Source organism: Spea bombifrons, chromosome 5 (genome assembly GCF_027358695.1).
Source record: "Spea bombifrons isolate aSpeBom1 chromosome 5, aSpeBom1.2.pri, whole genome shotgun sequence".
Taxonomy (NCBI): domain Eukaryota; kingdom Metazoa; phylum Chordata; class Amphibia; order Anura; family Pelobatidae; genus Spea; species Spea bombifrons.
The window spans coordinates 1,289,730-1,302,711 of NC_071091.1; the positions used below are offsets into that span (position 1 = coordinate 1,289,730).

At 55.4% G+C, this 12,982-nt stretch overlaps 1 protein-coding gene across 2 annotated transcripts in view; it reads right to left on the reverse strand.

The window, feature by feature from the left end:
- Window positions 1–299: 299 nt before the first annotated feature.
- The window catches only part of MYO1G (myosin IG), a 40,261-nt gene continuing 27,578 nt past the window's right edge, over window positions 300–12,982 (reverse strand). For both annotated transcript variants that reach the window (XM_053468060.1, XM_053468059.1), the window contains exons 20-22: window positions 11,725–11,838; window positions 9,295–9,449; window positions 300–534 (exon numbers count right to left, since the gene is read on the reverse strand). In XM_053468060.1, the coding sequence (XP_053324035.1) occupies window positions 378–534; window positions 9,295–9,449; window positions 11,725–11,838 (426 nt within the window). In that variant the 3' untranslated portion in view covers window positions 300–377. The remainder of the gene's footprint in view (window positions 535–9,294; window positions 9,450–11,724; window positions 11,839–12,982) is intronic.

Below are 12,982 nucleotides of genomic sequence, written 5' to 3' on the forward strand. Positions count from 1 at the left end.
GGATAAACAGCACATTCTACCCCAGCATTAATTACTAGGGGTATTTATTTTTGAATAAAGCATTTAGTTATTGAACGTCAGCCTCGGCGTTATAAATTATTATAAAAATAACGACATTTCTCTCTCGGAGTCTCTGCTTGTGAGAAACCTCAGCGGTCTCTTCTTCAGATGACTGAATGTTCTGGTTTTATGCTGCAGGAGTTTAGGGCTGCGGTGTCCGGGGCCCCTGCGATGTACGGGGCCCCCGCTGTGTACGGGGTGTCCGGGGCCCCCGCGGTGTACGGGGCGTCCGGGGCCCCCGCTGTGTACGGGGTGTCCGGGGCCCCCGGGGTGTACGGGGCGTCCGGGGCCCCCGCGGTGCGCGCCGGACCCTCTGACTATTTCCCCGGCCACATTAGCACCAGCCGGTTGCGTTCTTGGCGGAAGTCGGGTTGTTGCGCGGCGCTGTGCGTCTCCACGGTAACCAGACACCTCCTGCCCCGGACGTTCATCTGGATGCAATCCGTCACCGTGACTGACAGCTGCCGGTTCTCCCTGCGGGACAGACGGGGAGGGGGGAGGACACGGTGAGTTACCCCGCACGGGGCAGAAACAGACAGAGCGTCTCACACACAGGGGCAAATCATTCTCACGCAGCTACGGTTTTGCCCAACGCATTATTTTTGTCGGGAACTTAACTTACTAGAGTCTTTCTCATTATTCCTCCCCATTAAGCTGCTATAGTTGCGTAGGAACAGAGAGCCAGAGCTGCCCCTCACTGGCCGGGGGCTTTGGGTTTAAACGGATTCGAGGCCCCGCCCCCAAAGGGCAACTTTCCAAATCATCTGCCCCAGAGAATAACCAAATATTAACCCTTTGATACCCATCACACAGACCCCATCGCAGGGACTCTGAACGGTTCCAATAACGGTCGTTATGGAAACCGTGACTTGTCAGGAGGTGAACATACTCTGAATGGAGTCACCTGCATTCAAGCAGGGACTCCAGCTGTGATAAAGCAAGGCGAAAAGAGCCAATCGGGACGCTCAGATATCATTAAATCAGAAGAGGGTCGGCTCCAGACTGTGTGACCCCAGAATCTGCCCCTTCACCCCCGATACCGGTGCAAAAACGCTACCAATCTGCCCAGGAAACCCTTTAAACACCGGGGACAGCGGGGTAATTCTAAAAGCTTCCTGTGTGCTGCACGTGGCTTCGTGGCCCCCGGGGGCCGCCTGCGGTGCTGACAGGAAACACGATGGAGGCCGAGGGCAGAAACAAAGAGCTCAGTGAGGGGCGGCCGAGCCGCGCGGCTTCTAATTGCCTCTAAGTGACTGCGATACAGAACGTGTTATTTATACCGAGCTCACCGAGGCGGGGGATCAGCCGGGGCACGTGGAGAGAGGGGGGGCCGGGGCACGTGGAGAGAGGGGGGGCCGGGGCACGTGGAGAGGGGGGGGCCGGGGCACGTGGAGGGGGGGCACGCGGGGGGAGGGATGTGTATTGATTAGGTTACGGAAAGATCTAGAACGTGTCCCAGGGGGAGATCTACATTTAGAGGAATCCAGCCAGCCTTCTGCCCCGCGGTCGCCCGATCCGTACCCTCAGAGCTAAACCGCGGGGGCAAAAGGGGCAACTGCCCCGGAGCAGCATTATCACCCGGGCGAGGCGCTCTGTGGGTCTCACAAGCAGAAACTGCCCCTGGAGATGTGAACGAGGGCATGAGCAGGGGTGGGAGGGGGGCCAGGACACTGATATCAGGGGCAAAAGCCTCAGCTTCCTCGGCGCGTTCCTCTGCCATTCCCTCCATCACTCTGCCCCGTCCTGTGAGGTGGGATTTATGCCCCCGGGGCTATCGGCTCATCTCCCAGCTCAGATCGGCTCACGAGGGCCGGTGACAGAATCGGGTTTCTGCGGAGGACCCCCGGGAATTGCCCCGTCTGCCGGCGGCGTCGCTCACCTGCCCCGATCAGCCTCGTATAAAAAAGTGATGTTTTTTATAATAAGCCGATTTGGCATTTAACGGGCGAAACGCAGACGGGCAGCGAAACTCAATCTGCGGGAACCGGGCTGCAGCTTCTCCCTGCAGAGCATCTCAACCAAAAACTGCCCCCTCACATTCCTGCTGCCCCCAGTGACCACCAAATACCCCCTTACTCCAAAACTCAGACCCCGCCGTCTACCGCTACGATGCAGCTTTCTGCTCCGCAAAGGGTTAAAGAAAACGCGGCCGATAAATCCGTGCAAAGTCCGAGCCGCCGCGTTATCTCCCGGTGTCATTATCTCCCGGTGTCATTATCTCCCGGTGTTATACCGGATGTCATTATCTCCCGCTGTCATTATCTCCCGCTATCATTATCTCCCGGTGTCATTATCTCCCAGTATCATTATCTCCCGGTGTCGTTATCTCCCGCTGTCATTATCTCCCGCTGTCATTATCTCCCGGTGTTATACCGGATGTCATTATCTCCCGGTGTTATACCGGATGTCATTATCTCCCGGTATCATTATTTCCCGGCGTTATACCGGATGTCGTTATCTCCCGGTGTCGTTATCTCCTGGTGTCGTTATCTCCCGGTGTCATTATCTCCCGGTGTTATACCGGATGTCATTATCTCCCGCTGTCATTATCTCCCGGTGTCGTTATCTCCCAGTGTCATTATCTCCCGGTGTTATACCGGATGTCATTATCTCCCGGTGTTATACCGGATGTCATTATCTCCCGGTGTTATATCGGATGTCATTATCTCCCGGTGTCATTATCTCCCGGTGTTATACCGGATGTCATTATCTCCCGCTGTCATTATCTCCCGGTGTCGTTATCTCCCGCTGTCATTATCTCCCGGTGTTATACCGGATGTCATTATCTCCCGGTGTTATACCGGATGTCATTATCTCCCGGTGTTATACCGGATGTCATTATCTCCCGGTGTTATATCGGATGTCATTATCTCCCGGTATCATTATTTCCCGGTGTTATACCGGATGTCGTTATCTCCCGGTGTCGTTATCTCCCGGTGTCGTTATCTCACCTGCGTTATACTGTAAGGCAGACACAGAAATTGTTGGGTATCTGACTAGGAAAAATCATCATTAGTGAAGCACTGTTGCCATAGCAGCACAAAATGATTTGCATTTTTTTCCCCTGTGTTTAATTTGGTTAAAAATACCAGGAAATAAAAACCGTTCCCGACGCCCCCTGCTCACCGGCACGCTGCGTCTGCCCGGTACGGAGACCGACCTCCACTCTGAGCCTCACTCGGTGGTTGCCATGGCAGCCGTGTAAGTGCAAAGCCGTCACAGCAGCCCCTCTCCCACCTGAGACGGGGGATGGAGTCGGCGTAACATTAATTACCACCACAAGCCAGAGACCCCTTCGGTAACCCACTCCGCGGCATACGGGGGCTGTGGGGTTAAACCCACCCCACGCCATACGGGGGCCGTAGGGTTAAACCCATTCCGCGCCATACGGGGGCCGTAGGGTTAAACCCACCCCGCGCCATACGGGGCTGTGGGGTTAAACCCATTCCGTGCCATACGGGGGCCGTGGGTGTCAATCAGTTTTGATGAAGGGGTTAACCGGCTTCCCCTCAGCCCAAAGTATTATAAACATTTTTATCTATAAGGGAGACCCCCGAGCTCCGCTCACAGCCCTCACACCTCACCCAATACCCCCCCCGACACCGCACAGCTGGGGGCCCTGGGCATTTCAACCGTGATATCTGAGGCGACAGGAGTAGGGAAAGTGGTTAGGAACATTTGATTGGTTTCTGAGTGCGGCCCCCGCAGACCGGCTACCGAGGATTTTAGAGTAAACCACCAGAAACGACAAATTAATGTCGCCGTTTCCAAGGCAAAAAGGTCTTTCCCCTGTGTAAGCCATTACCACCTCTGCTGGGACACCCTTCCACGCGTATGCTTTAGTACCTGACCCCTTGTAATCTAGAGCTGAGATAACGGCAGGGAAGCTGAAGCTCCGGAGAGGATGAGGTGGAGGAAGCCTCCGGCTGGCGGCAGATCCGTGTTGCTAGGGAAGGAAGTCCCCCCCCCGCTCCTAGTTGGGGGGCCACGCTGTAGCCTTCGCAGCGCCCCCCCCCTCGCAGGGCTCCAAATTTAGTCTCAGCCATTAATGAGCTTTGGAGCGGTTACCTAGCAACCGACGGCACATCTCGCCGCCGTCCGTAAACTGGGGCAGCCGGGTTTTTCCGGAGGGCGGATTGATTTGGGAGCTCGGACCGCGCGGAGAGTTCTTGCGCGCTGCTTGTTTAATCGATTTAAAATTAACCCTCTCTCTGCCGGCCTCTGATTAGCTGGCGGTTTAACGGCTGCTCGGTTAAAATGTAGCTGCAAAGGACGAGACCGACGCCATGTGACGACTGACGAGACGATTACGGTCACGGTGAGACGCGGCTTTCCCCCCCCCACACTCCCGCCAAATGTCCGATCCGGGACTCGAGGCGGCTTCACACAATAAGCGGAGTGAATGTGCATTGTCTCCCCGGGAATTAATGAGCGGCCGGTCCCGGCGGCGCTGTCCGCGGTGCTGAATGCGGCGGCCTCGCGGGGTGATTCGTGCCGTGCCCGCGCATTAACCCCTGCGTCCCTGCACATTAACCCTTGCGTCCCCGGGTTTCTCTCTGCGCATTAACCCTTGCATCCCTGAACCTCTGCACATTAACCCCTGCATCCCACGCTGTGTGTACTGCATGCATTAACCCCTACATCCCTGGAATAACATTAGGCTAATATTCTGGTACATGGGATGGTCTGCAGTGTTATGGTTTTTTTTGCCCCTTTAGCTGAATTCACCCCAATCACCACCCCCCTTCATTCTACTCTTCTTCCTCCCCATGAGATTAACCCATTCACTGCCAAGATTCAGAACAAGCCTTCCATTCATGAAAGGGTCGCAGCAGGTCAGCGCCCGGGTATCTTCATTCATCTTCACTCACTTCCCTAAAGGGGTCAGAGGAAGCCCCCCACCCAACCCGCCGTCTGCCGCTCCCCGGGGGCAGCTGCCGGGGCGGAATGAGGACATGACACCCGTTACAGGGCGCTCGCTCTTATTCTATATGTAAGCCAGGACCCCTCACCCATCCCATCACTGGGAGTGGAGCCAGGCCCGCGGGACAGTCGGCATTTATTCCAACACGCCGGTTCTAGATAAGGCACAAAACGGCCGCAGCATTTAATCCAGAACCCCATACAGCGGGCAGGGTTCCGATGGATCGCCCGGTTCCTTTAATACCGCGTTTAATCGCTGTAATCGCTCCCGGTAACGCACGGTTATTAGAAGCTGCTGGTTGGGCTTCGGCCCCCCGGTTTCTGCAGATTAAAGCTTCTGCCCCCCGGCCGCCTCTCCCTGAAGCCCCCGTAACTCTAAACAAACATTTCTGCCTTAAACACCATTTATGGGGTAGTCGGTGACATCATTATTATTAATTACTATTATTAATTAATTATTATTATTAAGAATTATTATTATGAATTATTATTATTATGAATTATTATTATTAATGATGATTATTTTGTATTATTATGTATTATTTATTATGAATTATTATTATTCTGTGGTAAGAACGTCCGGTTCCGTTGACATCGCGGGCGTGACGATGGTCTCTCTGCTTCCGTTATACGTTTCGCTTCAGCAGATACATCGTATCCTTCCGGCTCGTTGCCAGGAACTTTCCGGAATCAGGTCGGGTTATTTCCACGGCCACCGAAAGCGTATTCTTATTTGTTGTAATTTTAACCCATTTTCTTTAGAATTCCCCCTAATTAGGCCCTTTTTTAAAAATCGATTATCTTATTGGCCGGGTTTTTGTTGCCGTAACGCGACAAAATACCGCAGCGAGCGACGAAATCAAACAGCCGACGCTCGCAGGGCAGGTAGCCGGCCCATGGACTGATAGAGATCACCTGTGTTCAAGTCTCTGCGTAAAAAAAGCAACAAAAAGCGCCCTAAAACCATGGAAACTGCAATAAACCGGAATGAAAAGTCTGCTTCCAGCCAGAAATACCGTCCTGGTTACGGCAAAAACGTCTGAACGCGTCGGTAACCGGCGGATCGCTAGAATGTTATAATCTGGTAGAGATTTGGACTCCACTCCACGGTAACCCGGCCGGCCTGGTGATGACGGAGCAGCCCGGCCCTTTAGGGCCAGGGGCAGCACACTGCAGTTTCATACACCGGGGCATTTGCCGGGGGGCCGGGTGGCCAGTCCAGGCCTGATAGCGGGAATCTTCCTCCAGACATCACCGCTAGTCCCGCCATAAACCCCGGAGCATCCGCTGAGACACGGACCGCCAGGAGGCAGCTGCCGGGGAGACCCAGCTGGGGCAGCGCGTCCCAGGGGGCCCAGAGGAGTCCGTCGGGGGGCTTTTAGGAGGAGGGAACACTTTGAGGGGCGACGGGGGTTTTGGCATTAGATATGGTCAGCGCACCCTATGAGAATGGTATAATCCCCACAGGTTTTAACCATTTGTGTTCTAAAGTGGCCTTTAACACAGGTGCTTCTCCTGATTGACAGTATTTTACACCTTGGTGAGGAAACAATGGCCGCTGGGTTCCTGGCACCGCAGGAGGTGGGGGATCGATTGGGTTTGTTTGGTAATGAAGGGGTTTGTTAAGTCAGTCGTAGCGGAGAGGCGGCTGCAATCCGTTTGAATTTATGTTAAATGCAGAGTGCGGGGCCCCGACAGCCGCTCCGTGCCGCCCCCCTGTCTACGACCCCAGCGCTCGTTCCTCCAAAATGTCTCTATTAGCCGTCTCTGGCTGGGGGCAGATGGTTGCCGCCTGGCCTCGGTGATATCTGCTCCGTCTGTCACCTGCCGATCCGGGGGATTCATTCATTAACCGGCGGCAATCCAGCTGCTGTCGGCTGCGACTGGGAGGGCCAAAGGCTGCCTGAGACTGATGGGAGTCACATTCCGCTAAAACTGAAGCCAGGACTATAAACATAGGGGCCACAAGCAGTGATCGCCCCCAAAGTCCCCAGATTGCCCCCACGCTTTTCAATCACTACAGCCTTACGTTGAGGGGGTTTAGTGCGGTTGCCGTATCCACTCCCGCCCGACCCAAACCTTTAAAAAAATGCATTTTAAGCATAAAGCGTATAAAATAAAGAAATTCCTCGAGCGAACGCGTCGGGTAACGGCAGCAGCCCCCCCCCCCCGCGACCTGACCGAGACCCACCGGGATTACTGTAACGTTATTCAGAGCCCCGGAGGTCACCTCAGCCAGATAATCGAGGCTTTGCCGAGGCGTCACAGCGGTCTCAGCATCACTGGGGATAGAGCAGTAAGTCTGCCCTGAGCCTGGATGAGGCCGCCGGCGCTCGGCGTGTCAGAATCCCGGAGGCCGGTTAATCCATCGCTAACAGATGGAGGCCGGCCGCTCGCTTCAGTGATTGGCTTGTTTGGGGCTTTCTGGCAGCTGGAATGAAGGGACGTAGATTGTAAGCTCCTGGGAGCTGGTAACCAGCAGCACGCCCTGCATTCACCATGCAATAACCCATTCCCATCACACACAGCCAGCCGCTATATATATATATATATATATATATATAAATTAAACATTCTGCCAGAAGAATTCTCTCGGCTTTGGGGGACGAGGACCCCCATTCCAGGCCCGAAAATATACCATTTTATTGGAATCCCCTCCCACTCCCAGCACTCCCAGCCGCACCCGGAGTTATTAAATAACTTCCCAAAGATCCCTTGTCACCTCCATTCTCCCCAAACTACACGGCTGCCCTAAACTATCGCCCTCCTTTAAGGGCTCCCTTGGCCCCCCGGGGCCGTCACATCGGGAGCCGCTGGCCTAAGTGCCCCAGCTCAGGCTCTCCATAGAGTGTCACGTTAGTGACTGTGTCCTTTGCAAGCGGAGGGGCTTTTCCGAGACGTCGGCCCCCAGATCCCCCGACAGATGGGTGGCTGAGCTCCCCGGTGGGCTTTATTACGGACCAGGAGGGGCAGATGGTGACCCCCGACCTCACGTTACCCCAAGCTCTGTAAATGGGGGCCACAGGGGACTGATGGATTTGTAATTTCATTAAATGGCGTCAGTAACCGGCACTCGGGGGGCAGAAGGCAGATTAAAGGTGGGGGGGGGCAGGTGCAATCCGCCTGCGCAGCCCCCGCCACTCCATACATTCACCGGAGTCGTCGGAATGACTGAAATCACCATTCGTAAGCAGGGGTCGCTGGTACGACTCCCACTCCCACTACCCCGCATCGCAGCGGCGTGAATAACTCAGTGGCGATCCTGCGCGGCGCTAATCCCGCCGATCCCAGCTCGTTACCGAGTCCCATCGCACCCGGCGCTAATCATCACGTTTGTTGAGAGAAAAAAAAGCGCGTTGTTACTCCGCGCATGCGCATTACGGGCTACGGAAAAAAACCAAAACAGCATAAATCATCAGAAAAGAGACTTCAGATAATAAAATACATGTGCACTGTACGCAACATGTCACCAGTATACCAGCCAACTGTCCCTGTTTAGTTTGGCCAGTCCCTCTCTGGGCCCCAGATCCCAGATGCCCCTCTCACCTCCCCTGATGCCCCTCTCTCTCCCCCTGATGCCCCTCTTTTCTAGGAGGTGAGAATGTTTGCTGGGTATGAGGGGATCGCAGGGTTCTACAGCCCTAAAAGCCCCGATAATGTGTATAGAAACAGCAGGGAACGGGTTAATAAATTAAACGGGGTAAATAAATAATTTATTCTTCCGCTGACTGACGGACGCGAGGCTGATGAATGAGCAGACGCCGCCCAGTCCCTCCAGTGATGGGCGGTCCCAGCCCCACCCCTTTCAGTCTGATGGGGGCCGCAGGGGGCCGCAGGGTTCACACGGGATGCATTGATCTAGTTTAGCTATTTTCTATCTATTGCTGGCTTTTCTTGTCTTGCCCTGCAGGGGGCAGAACCGAGGGGTGCGTGCCCTGAATGCAGGTTGTATATTGATATGAAGCAGGGGCAGATACAGGGGCAGGGGGCAGATACAGGGGCAGATACAGGGGCATGGGGCAGATACAGGGGCAGGGGGCAGATACAGGGGCAGGGGGCAGATACAGGGGCATGGGGCAGATACAGGGGCAGGGGGCAGATACAGGGGCAGGGGGCAGATACAGAGGCAGGGGGCAGACACAGGGGCATGGGGCAGATACAGGGGCATGGGGCAGATACAGGGGCAGGGGGCAGATACAGAGGCAGGGGGCAGATACAGAGGCAGGGGGCAGATACAGGGGCAGGGGGCAGATACAGAGGCAGGGGGCAGATACAGGGGCAGGGGGCAGATACAGGGGCAGGGTCACTCACAGTTTGAAGTGGTGAAGCAGGGTCCCGACCAGTTCCCCGACGCGGTTCTCCGTGGGGGGCTCCATGCGGTGCAGGCAGAAGGCCATGTCATGGTGTTTCTGCGTGTGGAGGACCACCAGCTGGTCTCTGCCCCCGGTGACACTCAGTCCGGTGACCTGCGGGTTAGAGACGCGGTGAGAGGCGGCCAGGAGGTCCCACGAGGTCGCCCCGATATTACGTCGCCCCGCGTAGCGGATATCTTATTTTTGGGCGCCATGTTCTGAGGCCTCAGAGGTCTCTGCTTTGTATTTTTCTACGTTGGCCTAATGAAAGGTATCAGCTTGGAGCAGACTCTCCATCTCGGACCAATAAGTCTAAATTAAAGAGACCGTCAGAGTCCTGGCTCGGGCGGCCAATCAGGGCAGAGGCTTCGCATTCTGGGGCTATTGGCCATTTTTTATGATACGGCGGCCATGATGTCATTTAAGCCAATCTACTAAGCGATGAGGTTAACTCTTTGGGTGAATGCGCGGCGCGTGGGGGTATCAGGGCTGCGCATGCGCGGAGAGAAGCGGCGATGCATCCGCTGACTGAGTATCCAATTACAGCAGCGATTCACCCGCCGCAGCCACGCACTAACATTAACCCTTCAATAGCCATCACACACATCCAATCGCAGGGACTCGCTAGCGGCTGCAGCCGAACGGTTCTAGCAGCGATCGTTATGGAAGCCGTGACTTGTAAAGATGAATGGAGTCACCTGCGTTCAAGCAGGGATTACAGCTGCGATAAAGCAGGGAGAAAAGCACCAATCGGGACGCTCAGATATCATTAAATCAGAGGAGAATATGAAAAAGTCGGCTTCGGACTGTGTGACCCCAGAATCTGCCCCTTCACCCCGAGACTGGGACAAAAACACTGAGAATCTGCCCCTTCCCCCCCGAGACTGGGGTAAAAACCCGGATAATCTGCCCCTTCCCCCCCGAGACTGGGGTAAAAACCCGGAGAATCTGCCCCTTCACCCCGAGACTGGGGTAAAAACACAGAGAATCTGCCCCTTCCCCCCGAGACTGGGGGTAAAAACACAGAAAATCTGCCCCTTCACCCCAAGACTGGGGTAAAAACCCGGAGAATCTGCCCCTTCACCCCGAGACTGGGGTAAAAACCCGGATAATCTGCCGCGGACGCATGCCAATTTCTCAGCAGCTCGCCTTGATGCTCCTGGAGCTCTGATCTAGAAGTGCCGAGTTCTGCTGTACTGGATTCTGTGAGGTTCTAGATTCACTGGGTACTTTCGGGTTCCGGAACAGTGGCAGAAGTGTTAAGTTCTACGCACCCAGAACCCAGCACCTAGAACTCACAATCTAGAGGAAGTGTTGGGCTCTATGAGGCATAACTGGGCCAAGGAGCTTACAATCTAACGTAAGTATGGTAGGTATGATTCTAACTCCAGAGCGCCAATCAGCAGGTAGTAACGAGCTTAAAACGGGGGGGGGGGTCTGCAGAGATCCCTCGCTCTCTCATCCGTTATTCCGCCCCTGTGTGAGCTCTCATATACACCTCAGCATGCGCAGGGTCCTGATACATAAATAATGACAGCAGAGAGAACGGGCCCGGCTCCGGCCGACGGGGAGACCTCGCTGCCGAGATGCACTCAGAATTCATGTTGTCATGGCAACCGGGATAAAATGCAGCGGAGAAAAAAAAATATGACAAAAATCCCTGCTTGTGGCCGAGTTACGGAATAACGAGTGACTCCCCGCGCGCTACAGCAGGACTGAGTATCACCCGCATGGACAGGCACTCCGGGGTAATCTGCCCATCCACCCCAGACTGGGGTAAAAACCCTGAGAATCTGCCCATTCACCCCGAGACGGGGGTAAAAACCCAGAGAATCTGCCCATCCACCAGTCTGCAGGGAGGGGAGGCTGTCCTGTATCAGTCAAACCGGCCACCAATGGCCAAGCTGGTCAAACACCGGCCATACGGCAACCGTATATAGGGCCAGGTGGCGGGGGCTCCCGTGGTTTGTTGCACTTTACCCCCGGCGGCGGGGGGGCGGGGTATTTCTGAGAAGCCCCCGTTGGTATTTCTCAGTTATTACATCATTTGCCTTTTTATGAATTATTTTGCCCTCCAGTTACTTCTGTTTATATTTTGGGTCTTGGGGGTCTTGGTGATGTCAGAGGGGTCCGGCCGTGGGGGCTGCTTTCTTTTAATGATTTTAGGTAAGGTAACCAATAGAAAGCCCCCATCCTGGCACCGTGACGATGATGGGGCAGGCAAGGCATGCGCAGACCCAGTGCCTCCTCCTGATACTGCACCGAAGGGGGTAAATTAGTCAGGGGGGGGTATTACAGGATGGATAAAATCACTCCCAGACTCCTAGGCGTGTGTCTCAGAGTCAGGAGAGAGCGGGGCGCCGCGGCCCCCCGGGGGGGGTACACTCACCGTGCCCAGGGGCAGCGTCTGGAGCACCTTGTACTGCTTGCCGGGGTCCAGCTTGTGCAGATGGAGGTCGGTGATGAGCAGCGCTCGGTCTTTGCACTTCTTAAAGCGATTAATCTGCAAACATACAGAAGGAAAGTCAGAGCAAAAACCAGGAGGAGCGGCCCCCGGGGGCCACTCAAATATCACGGGACCCACTAACTGCCCCCCCCAGAAACAAAGCCAAATCCTAAAGATTATTTCACTTCCTCGATGGGATTTATGGTTTCCGTGGCCCTTCTGCCCCCAGGCCGAGCCTCTGCCCTCCACCCACCGGGTCACCCCGAGAGGCAGCTCTGGTTTTTTCTCCCCAGTGAGCTGACGGAGATGGATCCCGACATCTCCCCAAACACCTGGAAGGAGCCGAGGAACCTAAACAGGAAAGGCTGATGGAAATCCGACGACTCGCTGCGGCTCCATTTATACCCCGGGGCCCTCCTCACCGGGACCCTCCTCACCGGGGCCCTCCTCACCGGGGCCCTCCTCACCGGGACCCTCCTCACCGGGGCCCTCCTCACCGGGACCCTCCTCACCGGGGCCCTCCTCACCGGGACCCTCCTCACCGGGACCCTCCTCACCGGGACCCTCCTCACCGGGGCCCTCCTCACCGGGGCCCTCCTCACCGGGACCCTCCTCACCGGGACCCTCCTCACCGGGGCCCTCCTCACCGGGACCCTCCTCACCGGGGCCACTCTGCATCATCATTAATATTCTATTATTTATTAATAAATAACGGAGAGACAGCGGGGGATAAAACCCAAGATAAAGAGCTCTAGATGGACGGCATGCGGCACAGAGGTAGTAGGTACAGGAGCTGTACGCTGAGTATTGGATGTTATATACGTAGAGAACTGTATTCCCTGCCAGCAGAAGTAAGGAGTTAGATGGAGGGAGCATAGAACGGTGCGGGACTTTTGCTGGGGTCGATTCAGGACGGTGAAAAGATTCAGCACCGCGGACAGAGCCGGCAGCGGCGGGAGACGCCTGCTGTGGGGTTTATTCACTAAACAGAGCGGCATTTATTCCCACCGACTACGGCCCGGCTGAGGGTGTTGGGTGTAGGCGTCAGCCTCGTGCCGTGCATTTATTATATATGGCAGTAATTGCAGCCTCCGATGCTCCGGGATGCCCAGTAAGGAAACGCATAATAGGAGTTGCAGTCCGGAGCCCCCGAGGACGGCTTCTGCTAACCTCAGCAAGGCGGGGAGAGGTGGGGGGTCTG